This window comes from Trachurus japonicus, chromosome 6, assembly GCF_045865225.1.
Source record: "Trachurus japonicus isolate A0001 chromosome 6, Traja_1.0".
Lineage (NCBI taxonomy): Eukaryota > Metazoa > Chordata > Actinopteri > Carangiformes > Carangidae > Trachurus > Trachurus japonicus.
This window is the reverse complement of record NC_140912.1, coordinates 24,144,114-24,162,642: the sequence shown is the minus strand read 5'-3', so window position 1 is coordinate 24,162,642 and position 18,529 is coordinate 24,144,114. Positions and strand designations below refer to the sequence as shown.

General features: G+C 42.7%; 3 protein-coding genes and 1 long non-coding RNA gene across 4 annotated transcripts; 2 read left to right on the top strand and 2 right to left on the bottom strand.

Annotated features, from left to right (window-relative positions):
- The first annotated feature begins 776 nt into the window (after positions 1 to 776).
- Positions 777 to 5,098, top strand: tigara (TP53 induced glycolysis regulatory phosphatase a). The gene is made up of 6 exons (XM_085779937.1): positions 777 to 888; positions 1,949 to 1,986; positions 2,111 to 2,232; positions 2,455 to 2,532; positions 2,660 to 2,770; positions 3,696 to 5,098. The coding sequence occupies exons 1-6, from the start codon at positions 818 to 820 to the stop codon at positions 4,086 to 4,088; spliced, it is 813 nt and encodes a 270-aa protein (XP_085636063.1). The 5' UTR covers positions 777 to 817; the 3' UTR covers positions 4,089 to 5,098.
- Positions 5,099 to 6,058: 960 nt separating this feature from the next.
- On the bottom strand, positions 6,059 to 8,090 carry LOC146986226 (fibroblast growth factor 23-like). Its single transcript, XM_085779935.1, has 3 exons — positions 7,792 to 8,090; positions 7,416 to 7,519; positions 6,059 to 7,314 (listed from the first exon to the last, which is right to left on the bottom strand). The coding sequence occupies exons 1-3, from the start codon at positions 8,006 to 8,008 to the stop codon at positions 6,886 to 6,888; spliced, it is 750 nt and encodes a 249-aa protein (XP_085636061.1). The 5' UTR covers positions 8,009 to 8,090; the 3' UTR covers positions 6,059 to 6,885.
- An 83-nt stretch (positions 8,091 to 8,173) lies between these two features.
- Positions 8,174 to 13,395, top strand: LOC146986225 (uncharacterized). Its single transcript, XR_015036017.1, has 3 exons — positions 8,174 to 8,417; positions 9,446 to 9,554; positions 13,172 to 13,395. It is a non-coding gene; the product is annotated as an uncharacterized LOC146986225 (long non-coding RNA).
- Positions 9,583 to 18,227, bottom strand: LOC146986224 (fibroblast growth factor 6-like). Its single transcript, XM_085779936.1, has 3 exons — positions 17,141 to 18,227; positions 16,392 to 16,495; positions 9,583 to 13,736 (listed from the first exon to the last, which is right to left on the bottom strand). Exons 1-3 carry the CDS (start codon positions 17,484 to 17,486, stop codon positions 13,560 to 13,562), a joined length of 627 nt encoding a protein of 208 aa, XP_085636062.1. The 5' UTR covers positions 17,487 to 18,227; the 3' UTR covers positions 9,583 to 13,559.
- Positions 18,228 to 18,529: the final 302 nt, after the last annotated feature.

Below are 18,529 nucleotides of genomic sequence, written 5' to 3'. Positions count from 1 at the left end.
ATTTATAGTGATCACAATAAAGACTCAACTACTGACATCTCTCTTAAATCTGCTGTGTGATTGGGAACTTACTATAAACGAAACAAATCGACTTCCTGCCTATTTAAAGCGAAAACAAAAACAACCTCACCGTCGTTTATCAGTTGCAATCATGGTTTTGGTGTTATTGATGATGACACACATTATGGTGTGCATGATGGCGAAATAGTCACGAGTTGAGTTTGGAGGACACTGACTGAAATGTTTCAGATAAAATAAAAAGCGTCAACCTCTGCCATCTAGTGGCTACACCGTAAAAGTGCGAGGTCAATTATTTTGATCAATGATTAAAACAGAAAATGAGTTCAGTTCAATGCAGCAGAATACAATTCCCGGAGGATTTTAATGTCTCTTGTTTGTTTAAAGTATTTTATTTAGGTGCTGACTCAGCTTTATTATCATTATTGTGCAACATAAAACATTTTTTTAATGAAATATGCTATAACCTACTTTAAAAGTCATTCTGTAGGTAAATAGTGGTTAATCGAGGTGATAGATGATTTGAATTTAATCCATTAATTGATCACAGGTGTGTTGGGTGTTTTCAGCCAATCAGAGGAGAGGGTGAAGTCTCCTCTTGTCTTTATTTCCGTGGGTGCTTAACGTTCAGCCTGATTTTCAGAGGAATAATGAACTTTACGATAGCCTACCTTTTAGCCTACAACCGTGGGCCGCTTGACTTGACGTCTGTACGTGGTCTCGGTGTCCTCGCGAGGCGTCAGTCCGTGACCGTGCGTGGGTCTCGGGCCAGTTTTCCTTTGAGAGTACCGGTCGGTCGATGCGGTGTCGCTCCGTCGTGAACTCCCAGAGCATGAAGGTGCTGCGGTTTGGTCTGACTCTTGTTCGACAGTAAGTTCATCAACACTGACACACACTGGTTTTAATGGTAAATGATCATTTTACACCTGGTGTTTCCCACTGAGCCCCGCGTGGCGCTGCTGCTGCTGCTGCTCGCTCCCATTGACCATGTTTGGACCAGACTAAGTTTGGGTAAAGCAATAAAACATTGATTTATTAACACATGGGGATAGTTGGTGTATATGTGCATATGGAAAGTTGATAGCAAGCCCATTAAGCTGCTGCTTTAGACCAGACCCAGCATGACTGAAGTGTGTCGACTGTGGTGAGTGCAGGTGGCAGCTCTGCCAGTTTACTTCAGAGGCAACCCGTACTTTAAAGAGCAGCCCAGCCTCCTGTCTGTGGACCCTGCAGTGCCCCATAATGACCACCAGAGGGAGGAATAAGCCAATGAAATTGTATTTATATAATTAGTAAGCTTGTGATGGTCATTGTTGGCACCATAATTAACTTTTTTTTCTTTTACAAACTGATCCACATCAGTTCAAAGGTAAATTCTACAACTAAAATGACAGTTTATAAGATGTCACAGGCACTGGATTGAGGCAGTCGACAGAAAAATCTATCATCATAATTAAGCATCTGCAATAGTTTTGATTAGTTGTCAAGAAAAAATGCTTCTCTTCATAAATGTACATACTTTTAAACAAAAGTCTTTGTGCTCTGGACAGACAAAAACAAGCAAGTAGAGCATATTGCTGTGGACTGTAGGAAAGTGTGACGTTTTATTGGCTAAAGGAGCAACCAGTTAATAAAAAATGATTATTGTTAGACATGTAGGCTATAGGGTTATATGAGTTGTCAGGTATAAGATCAGAAACATGACCCCTCAGACCAACATTAACCGTGACCATAGTCTCCAATAGGTCTGAACTAATGCCCCGCTTAAAATTCACCAAGCAGTGTGTATACATCCTTGCACATATTATTATAATAAAAATAATAAGCATGATATCATGTATGTCTGATAGCTGAACCATTGACTCTTTGAGCTACTTTAATGACATAAGCTCTTGTGTTTTGACATTGATACATACTATATTTCTTCTAGTGGGGAGACGCAGTACAACAAACAAGGACTCCTGCAAGGTGGGTTATGAATTCATAATGTCTGTACTAACAGACTATGTCAATAACTGCATGACTTCTTCTTTCTTTCTTTAGTTTTCTCTGCACCTTTAGCTTCATCTTCCCCTCTTCTCCCTCCTCCCAGGCCAGGCTATAGATTCAGCTCTGTCTGAGACGGGGCTGCAGCAGGCCCAGGCTGCAGGCCGCTACCTGAAAGATGTCGTCTTCAGCAACGCGTTTTCCAGTGACATGATGCGAGCTCGGCAGGTAACGTGTGGTAGTTTGGCAAAAATAGCTAACTTTGAGATAGAAAATGAATCAACACTGTGTAGGATATATTATTCTCTGTATTACTGCACATAATGAGAAAATGCTACAGAGTTTTTTATTTATTAAACCACTATCTTCACATCAAATATCTCACACCTGAGAAATACAGAACCTTTTTCTAAGTTTGTGGTGATTGTGTTTTTTTGTTTTTTCTTCCAGACTGCTGAGGAAATAATGAAACTCAACAGCAGTTGTTCTGGTCTGCAAATGTCCTGTGACCCTTTACTGAAAGAGATAGTGAGTGGCACCTCCTCTGTGTGATGATGGTATAACTTCATAGCTAAATATTTTCTCATTAAAACATTTTCTAAATTTATTTTTTCCTGATGAATAAATAACCTGAAGTTAATCTGTTGTTTTTCAGAGTTTTGGAGCAGCAGAGGGAGGACGGCTGCAGGATGTGAAGGACATGGCCAAGGCAGCCGGCCAGTCATTTCCAGGCTTCACGCCACCAGGGGGGGAAACTCAGGAGCAGGTGAGAAGCTCAGAGAGGAAGGAGTGGTTGTTACTGATGAATACTGATTTTTACTAACCCTTTTCATGAAATATTACGGGATACTATAAGTCTATTACATAGGCTGCGATGATTCTCACTATAAATTCAGACCACACTACAAAACACTGAGCTCTCTACATAGTGGACCACAGTAGGCTGTAAAGGGAGCAGTGAGTGGTTTCAGTCCTGGGCACCGATGCAGTGTTCACGCAGCACCACTAGGTGGCAGGAAACACCCATGTCCTCAGTGAAGCGCTCTGTCAGTGAGGATGTAACATGCCATGTCATGGCCTCTTTGCATCTACATGATTGTGTTTCTTATGCATCAGCCAGAACACTTGGTCTGGGTGTTGGGGGTCAAAGTACATGCCCTTCCACCGTCAAACAACTGCAGAGTGTTCGTCACTGCCCCGATTAAAAAGTCACAGCTTAGCTTTGTGTTATTTGTGTTAGAGGCTGAGTGGGAGGACTGGTGGGGGTGGGGGAGGGGGATCTATTTCAAAGATAAGTCGTCAGGCTTCATCTATTGGATCTTGGCTTGGACGTTAACTCTGTTCCAACCCTGTACGTGACCAGCACATGATGATGATGATGATGATGGTGGTGGTGGTGGTGATGATGATGCACATATACAAAGATAGATTTGACGTAAGCGCAGCGCGCCCCAATCAGTGCCAGCGAGAGACCTCCCTCCCCAACAAGTTACAGGTTGTTGTGTCAGGGTGAAACTGGAGTTGGTGTGTGTGGTTTTGATGGTAATACTTCTGACGTTGTTTTGAATACAAAACCCTTGAACTTGCCTGCTTCACTGCTGCATGTCACGTTTCTTCAACGCACATTATTTCAAAGTTGGCGTGAAAAGAAAACAAAGAGCAGTTTTATAACAGACTGTTGCTCCGTTCAGGTGAGGAAACGGGTCAAAGAGTTTATGGAGAAAATGCTTCAGCGAATTGGGGACGAACACTGGGATCGCAGCGGGGACGATGAAGCCTCCGCCTCGTCTTCCCCACCTGATGCGTCTCCTGTGGAGGGGAAGCCGGACGACGGGGTCAGAGGGGTCCCGGTCCACGCTCTGGTCGTCACCCACGGCGCCTACATGTGTGTGGCCGTGCGCTACTTTGTGGAGGAGCTGCACTGCTCTTTGCCTCAGGGCTCAGACAAAGCTCACATGTTCTCCCTCAGTCCCAACACGGGACTGTGTCGGTTCATACTCACTCTGAGACGAGAGGACGACAGGTTCAGGTTGTCAGAGATGAGCTGTGTGTTCGTCCACAGGGGCGACCACAACAGACAGTAGGAGCAGAGAGGGTGAGCTGACAGGAAGGAAAAACAACTACTGAGACTTAACACTGAAAGTTTACTGCGTAGATTTTTATTTATTTATTCTTTTCATTCGCACTTCACAATATGGTTCATTAAAATTCAGTCCTAGTTCAGTATAAACATATTTTGAAACCCAAATTATTAAAGAAAGCAACTATTTTTTTACTTTACCAGTGGCAGTTCTTTAACCAGATATTGTGTTACAAAACAAAAAGATACATCCAGTTTAAAATGACCTTCATGTAAGGCATATACTATATATATGTAATGCATTTTCATCCTTGTACTGTATACAAAGCCTTAAAAATATATACATATATGTAGTATAATCAGGGTTTTAGTGCAGTTTCAGTTATTTAGGTGTGTTCTGGTGTGAAATTATTAAACAAAATATGGTAATAACTTTATATAAATATTGTTTTTTAAAACAATAAAGGAAATCAAATTCCAGTTTAAAATATACTTGATATGAAGTACATAATAAACGTGTTGTCATCCTTCTATACAGTGGCCTTCAAAATATCTGTATTTTAGAGCCGTTTCACGGTCTGAGCACCTTCATCTAACCTCAGAGAGTTTGTGTCATCATCACTTTGTTACTGTTGGGTTGTTCATTACTGTACATGTGGGCAGTTTTGTGCTCTAATGAGTCTGAGTTTCTAAATTTATCCTGCGGGAGTTGATAGATTTTGACGGAGGAACACAGAGCGCCACTGCAGCCGTGTTGACTTTGGTGGAAATCAGTGACTTCTTCATTGTTGTGAAGTAACACTTTGCTCAACAAGGACAAACACATGTGTTGTACTTTAGCGTCCAACTGTTTCTTCATTTATTTTGTCTCTGTGCTCTTACTGTAAAACAAAGTTATTTATAGAGCAGTCTCACGCTGAAACTCTGCTGCTGTTGTCAGTGGATGATTGTGAATGAAAACACGACATAATGTAGGAAAACTGTGAGACTTGAGCAAACTTTCTTGAATAAGAAGGTGGCTTTTGCATGTTTCTGTGTCATAGTCTAATTTCTTGCAACAGAAAGACATAAAACCCCTAAAAACACACACACACTTAGTCTGCATTGATTTCCATTTGGGAAAGTTTCTTCATTTACATTAGTGCACTTTGTTGTTGCTACGTATACACACTCCCTAATATAGACGTTATTGTCCAGGCGTAATATTTACCACTTACATAGCAATAGGTTGTGTGTGTGTATGTAATTTTTAGTGATATTTCCTTGGAAAGTAATTGGATGTTGGGCAAAAAAGTTTCGGGCTGTTCTCATTTTTGTCGTCTGGAACATTTTAAAGGTTGAAGTAAATCTTGATTGCCAATTATAATAGTGATGAACTTTATTTATATGGCACTTTTCTTAAGAGTTACAAAAGTAGTAAAAACTAGGTAAGAGAAAAGAAGAACTCAAATGAGCATCGGCAAAGGACCAGGACCAGGACCCCCTTGCAAAAGAGATTATTCCTGGTTAAATAAAGGTTAAAAAAAAGGCATATAAAAACCTCTCAGACCATCTTTCAGCAATAGAAGATGGTAGAAACAACATAAAAAACACTAAATAACAATAAAATAAAACACCTCAGACATTACCAAAGGCTAAGATGGAGAAAATGTGTTTAAAATGGTCAAAGTGTCTGATTTGGGATGATAACAAACAGAAATGACTCCAGACTTTAACGTCAGAGGAGAGGAAGAGACATAAGACCCAGATTCATTCCCACTTCACTTCCACCAGTAGCCAATGTAATGATTTGCTAGACAGGAAATGACTGTTATTGGTGATACATAAGTGATTGTGTAAACAAGGACGACAGGAGGAGCTGATGCTGAGCGGAGGGACAGTGAGTCTGTGTCGGAGGTCAGATATCAGATATCAGAGCAGGTTTCAAATGCGTCTTTATTGGACTCGAATACAAAAAGAGAAATAGACGGAGAATCCACGTAAAAGTTACCATTTATTTTTCCACATCAGAAACAACACAACATGAAATATATATAAATAATAACACAGTAGACTAGGCAGCAATTCATTTTCACACATTTCAATAAATAAATATCTTCTTGTTGCTGTGACTATTGGTGTCCGGCACCTGACATAATTTGATTTTGTTTCTGAATGCCTGCAAAGGTTTTGTTTTCAGTAACATCATGATGCACTGGTTCATTCCTGTTGTTGTTTTTTTTCTTGAACAGATATATGTATTAAATATTCATAATTACTCACAGATTACACATTTTTACATATGCAAAACAAACATTTCCACATCTGTCCCCGTCCGTAAGGTTTAAAATTTAACTGACAGAAGAGGTTCAAGGACTGCAGGACGCCACAGGACCAAACTTGCCTCATGATTCTGCTCGTATGTTGCCAAACTTATCCTTCATCTGCTGTTCAAACAGAGGATCTGCACAAGCCGCCGCTGTGATGTAACAAGGTTTATTATGAGCACATTACGTACGTACGGTCATCGTTCCACTGAAACTAAATCTGAAAAATAGGATTCAAATTTTGTTTATAAAACTATCTCTCTTTTCTCAGAAGCTGTAAAATATTTGTTCCCTTCACGTGACCTCATGCTGACCTCTAATGTCAGCCCGACTCTGTGGCCTGCACTGATACTGCAGCCCACAGGTGCATGACAAGGTATCTACATGTACCTACTCGAATCATGCAGTCAAACATTAAGTGAGCTTTCAAAACAAACGAAAAGACTTGCACCCCCTCTTCACTTTTTTCATCGAATTAACCCGAGATCAGAATCTTTAGTCTTGTTGTGCCCGGTCTGCAATGTTGGTCTTGACAGGACTGACCTGCCCGTTGGACTGTAAGACCCTCAGGGGGTCGTCGCAGGAGGTGATGGTCTCTTTGGACACGGCGCCGGCCTGGTCCTGCTCAGGCTGCCCCCGAGCCGTGTCCTTGTGATCATTGGCAGAATGTGAAGGATGTGAGTGTGATCTCAGTGGATCGGAGGGGTTCACCTCGTCGCTCCTCCTCTGTCTCTTCACCAGGGGGCTCAGGAGCCTCTGCAGCAGAGCGGAGGACGGTCCGGGCGGCTCCCAGTGAACGGCCCGCAGCTCAGCTCCCTCCAGTCTGAGCAGCCGGCCCCCAGCAGCAGAGAAAAGTGTGTCGTGGTGGTTTTCCAGATCTAACCAAACGTGCCAGAAGAGGCAGTCTTCTTTGTCCTTATGCCTCTGTTCAGTGGAGGGAAAAAAAGCAGACAAAATAATCAAACACACTTTTCCGGCGTGCAGTCATTTCCTAATTTCATTCAAACTAAAGTAGAAATACTCACAGAGACGTAGAGCTCTCCATTTGAGTCCATACAGAGGAAACGTTTTCTTCTCAAATCAAATATTGACACAACGTTCCTTTTATCTCTTCTTACCGGCAACACAACTGGAAGAAAACAGGTTCAAGCAGAGAAGATTTTAATATCAATACATATATTTTAAGTGAAGATTCAGCATGAGCATGTCTATCTTTTAGAAATCGTGTTTGTTTGTATAGATGACATGCAGAATAAGCTTTGGACACATCAATTGCAACATGTATTTGTCAATGAACATTTTGTCTCCATTAGTTTCATCTTGTGAAACTCAATCAGTGTTACAGTAAATAGTTTTTCTTTACCATCTGTAATGAAACTGTTTGTATAGAGGCAAACTTACCTAGAGAGTCTCTGTGAGCGCCTCTCTGCACTGATCCACTCAGCTCCAAGTAGAGACGACCTGGACCAGCAGGTGTATCTGCACCGTGTGCTCCCCTGTCCGCGCTGCTCTGCTGCTGCTGTGGTTGTCGCTCTGGGTGGTGAAGCCGCGGCCTACACTCCACCAGTACACACACATGTACGGCCGTCAGGAGGAGAGAGAAGAAGGCTGGTTGCATGATCAGTGGGGATACCGTGCGGTCTTCTTGACTCTCTCGGTGTGAGTGCTCAGGATGGTGTGAGGGCAGCTAATGGAGGAGGAGAAAGTCCAACAGGTCTATTTAAACAGAGGGTCGATAAACCGGCTAACTCATTTACCAAAATGACTCAAAGCTGGCCTGTTTTTCCATGGCAAATTCCTGTGGAAGTTCTTGTGAGCTCTAACAGGCATAATACTATCTCATCAGTATGGTACCATAGTTTTATTCTGAATGAATGAATAGGATTAGCAGTTTTTTTCCGCTGTTTGTTTGTCAAACCCTAAAAAAAATCTAAATATGTTCTGCCAGCAGCTGAAGAAAAGGAGAGATGATGAAGAGATGGCAGAAAACTTCAAGAGATGATGGAGATTCAAGAAAAAGAAGTGAGGTAAGAAAACCAGATTTCTGAGATGTTTTTTTTAAAATTCATTTAGTTGTTCTCAGGCCCAGATCAGTCATGTGCATCTTTTACATTTTAAGTGTGAATCACTGGTGCGTAATGAGGATTTTGACTCTGTTGTGTCACAGGGTGTTGACTGACATCCAAGGTGAATGACTTGTAGTTTGCTTATTAATTAACTGTACACACTTCCGCAGCCTCTCACTTCCACTCCCACGGGTGTCACCGGAAAACTTAGTCACCTTACAGACAGGACAATTCCCTGAGACCTCAACATTTATAGATCAAAGATTTTTACACCACGGGTACAAACAATTGTTAAATCATGTATTTCATAAGAAGTAAGAGGCTGTCGTTTTTATGTCTAAATTGTAAACTCTGATATATATTCTGAGGAACTGTGAAAAAGTAAAACACTACACAGCTTAAGTCCAGAAAATATTAATATTTATCGGCCTAATTAATGACCTAATGAGGACACCAAATAGTAACTGAAGAATAGGTTACTACTTTATTTTACAAGTTTTCAAATGCTGTTGTGAAACTATCCTGGAAAGAAAAATGTGATTCAGTTTTATTAAATAATCACTGAAGCTTAGTTGGTTGTGTTGAGGTGAAGAAGCAAGAATGTCAATTAAAAAAAACAGCTTCAAGCAAATACTAATTAATCCTGTATTTACTAGAAATGTTATTCTTCAAACATTGTCATTAAGTTTAATACTTTCATTTAAAACTATTATAACCTGGAGTGTCGAATAGCTCACTGGGTGGAGCAGACACCCCCCATATACAGAGGCTACAGTCCTCACTGCAGCGGCCCAGCGGCCCCTCTAAAAAAACAAAAAAAAACGTTCTAAACTATTTTAAGTTATGCAACTTTAGCATTAAAACTTATCACCTGGAGTTGCACCAGTTAAACACTGTGTCTGTTCATGTTACATAAGATCTGTGCAGGAATTAGATTCAGTTTTAGTTTATTTTCAGCTTTGTCAAGTGTTGTCTGTGTGTGTTGTCAGGCTTCACCAGGAGAGGGCGCCACGCACCAGCTAATGGTGACGCTGAGCTGGTGAGTTTTTCTGATGTTCTGACACCAAACCTGTGTCATTCAGGGTCAAGAGGAATGAAGTAAGTGCAGATATTCAATCACAGCAGGTTTTTACAAAACGTCTTTTATTATCATCTCAGGAATACAGTTGACTGCTGTGCACAGCACATACGTACAAAAATAAAAGGAAAACCATTTGTAATATAGTATTTTACTTACTCGTCATCATATTTTTCAGAAACAAATGATTGGAGAAGTCTGTTGTTTCAAACTAATTTACAATCATTTCAATAATCGGAACTAAGGCAGAAGGTGAGGTATATGTTAAAAAAGAGGAGGGGGACTTGGAGGAAGCACTCTCCCCTCAGTGCAGGAATAGAAAACTGAGAGAGAAACACAAAGGCTGCCGGCACACAGGGACACACACACACAAGTCTGATCCCTGATCCTCCCACAGACCTCCTCCCGCTCCCTGTGAACCAACACATTTTAAAACCAGCTGAACAGGTATGAGAAGCACAATGGCAAAATCCAGACACTGGATCCTTAATCAAAGGGGAGGGGGGACACATACCTAGTCCGCTCACAACTCTATATGCATAATGGGGAATTCAGGAAGTATAAGGGTTAATGTTGAAACATAATGTTTTTCTTAACCATTAACTACCTTCTCTCAGTTACTGCTATATCATACAACCTTTTCTGCCTCAAAATAACTTCATGCAAAAGTTGTAGAACGTATTTTTGTTTTTCAATTTTCTGTTCTCAAGCTCTGACGCCTGACGTCGCACCGAGCTGAGTCGCTTTAGGTGTAAACAACATCAAGTTCATTTCCCACAGTATCAGCTTATCACACGTCTCCTCCAGCCCGAGGAGCCGCTGTAACGTCACAGTTCCCGTTATTAACCAGCACTCAGACTCTGCCCGTTGTGCTGACAGCGTCCTCTGAAACATATCGTCATAGATCAAAAATAAACAGACAGTGTTGACACAACGTTGTCATCAAAAACAAGTGCTTTTGATCTTGCATGTTCGCTTGTTTTGATGAAAGCATAGCGAGGGAAATCAGCAACTTCCCCCCTCTGCTCAGTAAATTGCACTCCATTAAAAAAAAGGAAAAAAAACGAAAGATAAAAGAAAAATTGCACCTTTTTGTATATTTTGACACATTTGCCAAAATACGTCTCCAGCCAACTCCTCACTGCCATGAGATCAGCCCCGAGAAAAAGCTACAAATGATCATTTTTTGATCATTGTGATGTCACAGATTAGCTGATTAGTCAAAATGAAAGATAAGATGCTCAAGGCAAAATAGAAAAAAAATGTAAAAAAAAATCCCTCAAACACAGTTATCAATTAAAAAACAATATGAGTCATGACATCGTGGTAGTGTGGAGTTGCTCTCTTGGATCACAGTATTCAGTCTGACAGTGTCCCTCTCCTGGAAGCATTAGATTCATTTATTACGTGGCCTTTTGCTACATTCACCACCACCACCACCTCACTCGCTGCTCTCTCTTTCTCTCTGACACTCGTCCCTTTAGTTGCCTCTGTGTTACTTTTCTCATCGCTCTCTCTCTCTCTCATCTTCATCCTCTCCTGTGAGGAGAGCACAGTACATCAGCTTGCACAGTCAGACAATGCCCTGTTATTCCTGACTCAAGGTAAATTGATCTGATACCATCTCTACAGTCGCTTTGGCAGAAACAGAATATGACAGGAGCATGCTCAGTCACACACACACACACACACACACACACACAGACACGCACACACACATATACAGTACATACGCACTCATTTCTGACCAGATACTGGACATTCGTCTCTGCTACGTGACAGGAGCTGGAGCTTAAAGGGCATGTAAACCGTTGCTCACAGACATTTTGTCAGTGCGTTACAGTAATGTTAGAGAGGGCATGAGGTAAAATATGATAATAAGATATATCTGTAAGAGCTTCACTACCGTCTGTAATTCATATTCCACCAAGCCTGGCCTGGACTGGACTGGTATAGTTTGCTACTTACAGAGTATTGCAGGTCAAGTACCAAAATTCAAAAGTTGAGATCAAGTTGCACCTCATTTCAACATTTAAAAGACTCTGACAAGTTGTCCTGATCGAGGAACGGCCTCACAGGTGCAGAGCTCCATGAACTGATCAGGTTAAAGTCATTGAAATGGACAGGAAAACACACAGAGGACATCCTCCAACCTTGGGCCCCACGTTCACTGTCCAAACTGACATCAACAGACGAGGGGCCCAGCCAGCCAGCGGTGCTTCTTGCTCAGGTGTTTCAACCCGACGATGTTCCACCACATCCATGCCAAGTTACACAAACAACCAGAGCCACATGCAGAAGAGCCATCGTGGTCTCCACAGTGTAAAACTACAGTATCTGACAGAGAAGCGCGAGCAGTTGTTGAATTCAAGTAGGGTTTGCTGCACAGTGCACACACGAAGCCTGAACGAGCGAGCGTCTCTATAAAACCCTTTGGTTCACTGGTTTTTGCAACACTTCTGCGAGTATTTCCAGAAGCCAAACTGTGACTCAATGATTAATGTGAATTAATCAAGAAGCAAAATCCACATCATCTCCTCAAGCAGTGTCCACAAATCCCAGATCTCTAAAACAAACTGGATCGTTCACACTAATTCAATTTAACGCTGTCATCGACCATCATGTTCACAGACTAATCAATGACATCCACCGCAAACTACCTTCATTTCTGCATAAGCACATTGTCTTAAGTGCCAAATATTAAATCATCAAAACCAGTGTGAAAGTCAAAAAGCTCCTGTCATCACTTCTGCGATAAAGCCAACATTTTCAAAAACAAATGAAATAAATAAGTGTCAACTATCAACAATAAGAACAACAACAATAACATATCTACAGATCAGAAGCACCAACTCAATTTAAACAGGAGGGGGAAAAAAACACAACACAACACAAAGCGGCAGACAGGACTGCAGGACATTTTGCTTCATAGTGTCAGGTCTATGATATTCAGCTACAGAGACGCCCCCCCTTTCACCACCCACAATCAAAATTAAGCAGCTCTCAAACTGAGCAATTCCACATACATACTAAAAATAAAAGCATGCTCACACACATTCGACACACACACTTACACACACACTCACACACTCACTCCGGCCTCGTGATCCAGCTACAAAATTTGTGAAAGTAAAACCTGGGATTGTCAAAGCTCCCTTGGACATGATGGGGTGGGGGTGGGGGTGGGGGGTTGAGTGCTGACTCTAAATCTAGCTTTCCATATTAACAAGAGGCTCCACTGGGTGCTGTGCAGCATAGAGTCTCAATTACTTAATTGATCTAATTATGGAAGGAAAATAAAGTGGAGAAACCTCTGGCCCTCTAGGAATTGGGCTGGTGGTGTCTGAGGGAGTGATGACTTGCGTTTCATTCCTATTTCTGACTCGAGCACCACGTTTCTCGCATGCAAGGGGTAAGGGGGCCGCAAGTCGGAATTTCAAGGCACCGCCACCTCATGACAAAGCAAGAAAAACCCACCGCCATATTTGCAAGTGCTCTAGTTGCCCTGACAGACAGACAGACACAATCAAACATAACCAATGGTAAATGTCCAAGTTCTTGTTGGATGACGACAAAAAAATCTGTAGAAATTTCATGCGCACATTTCTCTTTTTCGTCTTCTTCTCCTTCTCCTCAGGATATGGTGCTTTGAGGTAATAATGTATCCGTCTCGTTTCCAAAAAGGGATGAACCATCATCCACTGACAGGGCAAAAGGACTCAGCCAATTCCAGCAAGCACCCATAAAAACTGAGGGGACAAGTGACGCTTCTCCATCCCCGTCATATCACAAAATGATGAAAATCATAAAAGCAGCAAAGAATGGCATTTCCATAATTTTCTAATACAAAGTAAGCTACCCAAATATACATATAAAGTTTGAATAAATACTATCAGATATAGTTGTATTTCTTTCTTTTACAGTCCATGTCGTCTTTTGTGTTTGTACGTACGTATACGGTATTTATGTTACCTGGGAAATAATCCACATGTGCAAATAAGTTTGTTATTGCCAGTTTTTGCTCGTCATATTCGGGGTAGGAAGTGCGTTACAGTCATGGCAGTGGTGGCCTTGTTGCCCCTCTTCACACGGCCATGCTTGCTGAGTGCTATGTAGGAGCCTCTGTACACCAGAGACTCGTAGGCGTTGTAGTTGTTTGCGAGCAAGCTCTCCTTGAACTTGCACTCGTCATGGAAGACTGTCTGCAGAGGACAAAGACAGACAGACAGACAGTGCAGTTTAATAAACGGCTTCAGAAGATGACAGTTTGTGGTTTGAAGCTTTGATGACCAAACATTAAAAAGCTCTTTAAACAGTTTCTGAGCCATGCACAAAAATATACAGATAAATATAGATTAGACGCAGCAGTGGGAGCAACAAATGGACATTTTGACAGCGTAGAGTCCTTTGTTCGGTCTCCCAGCAGCACTTTCTGCTCTGTTAAAATACATCAACAGTCTGCCTTGATAAGACAAATAATCTATTACATTAGCTGACATTTAGAAAAACAAGGATTTTTATGGAGTGATGTTCTATTCACAGAAAAAAAAACATTATCAGAAAAGTATAGAAATCCGCTTATTTGCTTTCAAAGACTGAACAAGTCTATAAGCGAAATATGAAGCTACAGCAGGTGGACAGTTGGCTCAGTTTACTTTAAAGACAGGAAGTAGAAGGAAACAGTAGCCCGGCTGTGGCCAAAGGTTCAAAATCTGGTTCCCAGCACCTCCCAAATCTCACTAATTCACACCTTATATCATGTCTGATTAATTAACAGTCCATGTTAAACTACAACCTCAGTTTTTTCACTTCTGTTTTTAATAAGTCTAAACACACATAACTTGTGAGTTTGTGGCTCTGGAGAAGCTGGTATCTTTGAACCTGTCATCGTGCTAAGCTACGCGAACTGTTTCTTGGCTCCAGCTTCATATTTAGCAGACAGATATAAAACTTCTCATCTAACTCATACCTGCACGAAAGAACATAAATACACCTCCCAAATGTCAAACTGTTCCTTTAAACGAACCATTTAAAACTAAAATATTTTATTATTCAATGAAGCTCTAAATGAAACTACGTCTATGTTTAGACTTGAGTTACAACACTAACACTGGTAACTATTTCCCTCATAAAAAACCTTGATGTAAGAATAAGCTCTATATATCTGCCACTGTAAAGATTGACTGGCCTGCTATGCTGAGCTGTCAGTGCATGACTCATACAGTGCACAGCGGCAGATTCTGTCCGTCAGGGAGCATGTGGCCTAATTCAATCTCTTATCAGACCATCGGGCCGTTCACGAGCTGACGCTTCGTCACTCACAGCCAGATAACCCGGCGCTCATTCTGTCTGTCAAACGTGTCGGTCACAGCCAGCAAACCAGCAGCTGATTGTCAGCGAGGCCCCACTACACACAACCGTCCCTCTTCCCACCACCACCACCACCACCAGTGGGAACATCTATGTGTTCATGTCTTTCATTACTCTGGAATAAAGCTGATAACAGCCTCTAAAAGTTATTATCCCCACTCCCTCTATAAATCAAACAGTCACCTCTGTGATGAGGACGAGAAATCCAAGTTTCAACAACAAAAATGTACAATTGAGAGTGTGTGTCTTACAAGATATAAATATGTAAAGAAAAAAAAAAGTGGGTAGGCCTACACCTAGATTACCTAATTTGATGACGCTCATCTATGAAAAAAGGTGAGTTTCCTATATGTGTGTACCCATATTCAAAGTGTTTCCATGTATTAAGTGAGGCTGAGAGGTGAATTTAGGTTTTTCCTCTTTCCTATTTAATTTATTGTCACATAATTCCACACTTAAACATTTAGCTTAGTGCTTAAAACTAGGCCTACCTACAGTGATGGAGTAAATAATAAAACCAAGGCCTCTGGAAGCTTCAGTTCACATGTCAATAAACATCGTTGATAAAATACACTGAATTTCTAGTTGAATTTTTAATGAAATTGGAAGCATTTTAACAATTTTGGGTAACTGTATTTCATTTTGTCTTTAACAATGGTGGGGAATACTAGATCAACACATTTAAGTCTAATCTTTAGCGGTTGTTGTTAAATCCTTTATCTGAGATCCACATTAGTTGGCTATAAAGACAGTATCTTATTAGGTTAGATACAGAAAGCTTTTCCAGCTTGAGATCTACAGACTCACAACTACACTGATCAAACACTAACAAACTCACTTAGCTGCACCATTCACAAAGAGTATGAAGCATCCAGGAGATGCTGCAGGTTCATGTGAGCACATGTAAATCCTTGAGGAATTATGTACCTACTGTCTTGCTAAAAGTCACAATAATCACCTGTACACCTCAAGTTTCTGGTGGTTACACTGTGAGAGGCTCCTGCTGCTGGTGTGTGTGTTTGTGTGCGTGTGTGTGCAGATGTGCACTGACTGCACTGCACTGCGAAATAAGCGCTTTGCCATCAAAATCGATTCCCAACTCTGCTGACGGCTTTCTGTGCGTCAGGGGGGTTTTCCCTGCTCCTCACACACACACACATGACCGCACCACAGGCGTGTGGACTGATCCCTGCATCTGTTAACCTCATCATTATTTACCCATCGGCCACCAGGCCCGAGCGCACTTGCTTTAAATAGCTAGAGCTTTATAAATTCCAGATGAAATTAAAATATATGGATTTCGCAACACACATAAAAGCAGACAGAGCAGGAGACTGACTTCAAAGTATGACAAGCTAATCAAACATGACAAAAAATAATTATTATAATAATAAAAGGCTGGTCAAGCTGCAGCAGCGTGCTATTCCTCCAGGATCCCGCGTTAACTAACATTGCTGGACAATAAATGAAATACTGTGCATACCTACCGTTCCGTATAACCTCCCACGGCTGTTCATTGCGACAAACATCTCACTCCTCATCCCATACAGGCTCACCACTCCTCTCTCCACCGTGGAGATCTCTATTAGACCTGATCGGGACAAAGAAGAGGCCCATCACATGACAAGTCAACATAACGATAAAATAGCAGCCGGTGATCGTGGCTGATTCACTGTTATATCATGCTGACTGGATCATTGTGCTCTCTCTCTGTCTCTCTCTCCCTCTCTGCGTCTGTATGGGTGTAACCTTGCAGATTGCTGCGCAGCATGCCGGAGCCTTTGTTCTGCATCTTTCAGCCCCATCTCTCTCCCATTTGCATCCCAGGCGCGTGTAGTCAATTAAGCGCATTCTGTGTTATTGCGATAATTGCAGTAATTGGCATTGACGTGCACGGCCACCGGTTTTCCGGACCGCCCTCACAGGGCTGCGTAAAAATAAGTTGTGTCTAAAAGCGTCCATACATTCATGTCATGGTTGAGCTTAGAGGGGGAGAAGGGGGGAGGACAGTGGGGGTGGTGGTGGTGGTGGTGGTGTTCAGTACTGATGGATACTTGTTTTAATAGATTTGTATTTGCCGTGGAGGAAATCCAATGCTCCCAATGAGCATTGATGACATATGATCATGCAAATGAATAGAGGGGATAGACTACAACCTGCTCATCACAGATCCATGCTTATTGACTCTGCCTCTCTTTCATGTCTATTGCATTACATTGGTGGAGGTAAAACTCACTGTACTGGTTTTCATTATGTACACCGTTTATCCTGCCGTCGGGGAGGATCTGAAGGTGAAACCCGATGCCCACGTTGCAGTAGAGCCTCCGCACTCTTTTGATGCCCAGCAGATAGTCACTCTCCCAGTTCAGCTCCGGTTTCTCCCCGGAGATCCCCAGCACAGAGCGGGAGAAGAGGGTCTCCCATCGTTTCTCCAGTAAAGTTGCATTCGTCCTGCTGCTCGGTAAAGGGTACGCTGACACGATCCCCAGCAGAAAGCCCAGGAGAACCAAGGCGGTCAGCGTCCAGTGCGGCGTGCCGGCCTCGCAGGACATACTGACGAGGAACCTTTGCGCAACGGCCATCCGGTTTACCTTCGGACCACGTGGTCGAAATTAATGACCCTAAAAATACCGCTCTTCTTGTTTTGCTTCCTTCGGCATGCTGGCTGAGGGATATTTTGGGAGCGCAGATCAGGGCTTTGGGCATGAAACGCAAGCCCCGGTGCAGAGGAGGAGAGGAGACGGGAGAGTGCGCGGCAGAGCTGGAGGTGATGGTGATGATGATGGTGATGTTGGTGGTGGTGATTACCATGTTTTGCAGCTCCTCCGCGCCTCTCTCTCTCTCTCACACACACACACACACACACACACACACACACTCTCTTTCTTTCTTTCTCTCTCTCTTCCCCACTCTCTGTCTCCCTCTTGGTTGGAGTTCAGAATAAAATCCTCAACCCACTCACCAAAAACCCCTGTTTCAACCTTGCCAGGGATATCGCATCCCTGGATGACATCATGCTGACTTCACCGCTGGGATAATACAAGGGTAGAGAGAGGGGTGCTGACAGCAGGAAAAAATACCAAGTCTGTGGAGAGTTGAGGGGAATGGCCCACTGTCACTGCTGGCTGGGCTCGGAGGGGGAGAGAGAGAGCTTATTGGTGGCGTTCAGCGGCCGTGGGACGCGATGGGGCTCTCGGGCTGCTCCCAAATTGGGTCGGTGGTCATATGTCTGTCAGGCCGCTTCCTTATTTAGAAGGAAGGTGTAAAAACAGGCCCACTTGTCACCGGAGACAAGTGGGCCGCCGCCGCCGTTCTTCTGCTGCGCCGTTCAAGAACTTTCCCCCGGAAATCTGTGGTTTTCTTTCTGGCCCTTAGAAAGAAAACCACAGATCACCTGAGCAGCAGCAGCAGCAGCAGCAGCAGCAGCAGCGACGTCCAAGGCCTCAGAGCCGCAAAGATCAGGGTTCAAGACCTCGGTGTCGGTCGACGACTTCCGCCCTGCTGACGTGTCCTTGAGCAAGACACAGAGTCCCCCCACCCTCCCCCCATTTCTGAACTCGAGCTACTTCTTGCACGACTGGGTGACTGACGGAGGCCCCGGAGTGGCATTTAAAGAAAGAAGAAA

Excerpts from the sequence above, each read along its gene's own strand:
- tigara (XM_085779937.1), top strand. The coding sequence starts at position 818 with ATGCGGTGTCGCTCCGTCGTGAACTCCCAGAGCATGAAGGTGCTGCGG. Across the intron at positions 889-1,948 it reads GGTCTGACTCTTGTTCGACA|TGGGGAGACGCAGTACAACA; the intron begins GTAAGTTCATCA and ends TATTTCTTCTAG. Across the intron at positions 1,987-2,110 it reads CAAACAAGGACTCCTGCAAG|GCCAGGCTATAGATTCAGCT; the intron begins GTGGGTTATGAA and ends CCCTCCTCCCAG.
- LOC146986226 (XM_085779935.1), bottom strand. The coding sequence starts at position 8,008 with ATGCAACCAGCCTTCTTCTCTCTCCTCCTGACGGCCGTACATGTGTGT. Across the intron at positions 7,520-7,791 it reads CGCTCACAGAGACTCTCTAG|TTGTGTTGCCGGTAAGAAGA; the intron begins GTAAGTTTGCCT and ends GTTTTCTTCCAG. Across the intron at positions 7,315-7,415 it reads ATGGAGAGCTCTACGTCTCT|AGGCATAAGGACAAAGAAGA; the intron begins GTGAGTATTTCT and ends TCCACTGAACAG.
- LOC146986224 (XM_085779936.1), bottom strand. The coding sequence starts at position 17,486 with ATGGCCGTTGCGCAAAGGTTCCTCGTCAGTATGTCCTGCGAGGCCGGC. Across the intron at positions 16,496-17,140 it reads ACATAATGAAAACCAGTACA|GTCTAATAGAGATCTCCACG; the intron begins GTGAGTTTTACC and ends TGTCCCGATCAG. Across the intron at positions 13,737-16,391 it reads GTGGGAGGTTATACGGAACG|ACAGTCTTCCATGACGAGTG; the intron begins GTAGGTATGCAC and ends TGTCCTCTGCAG.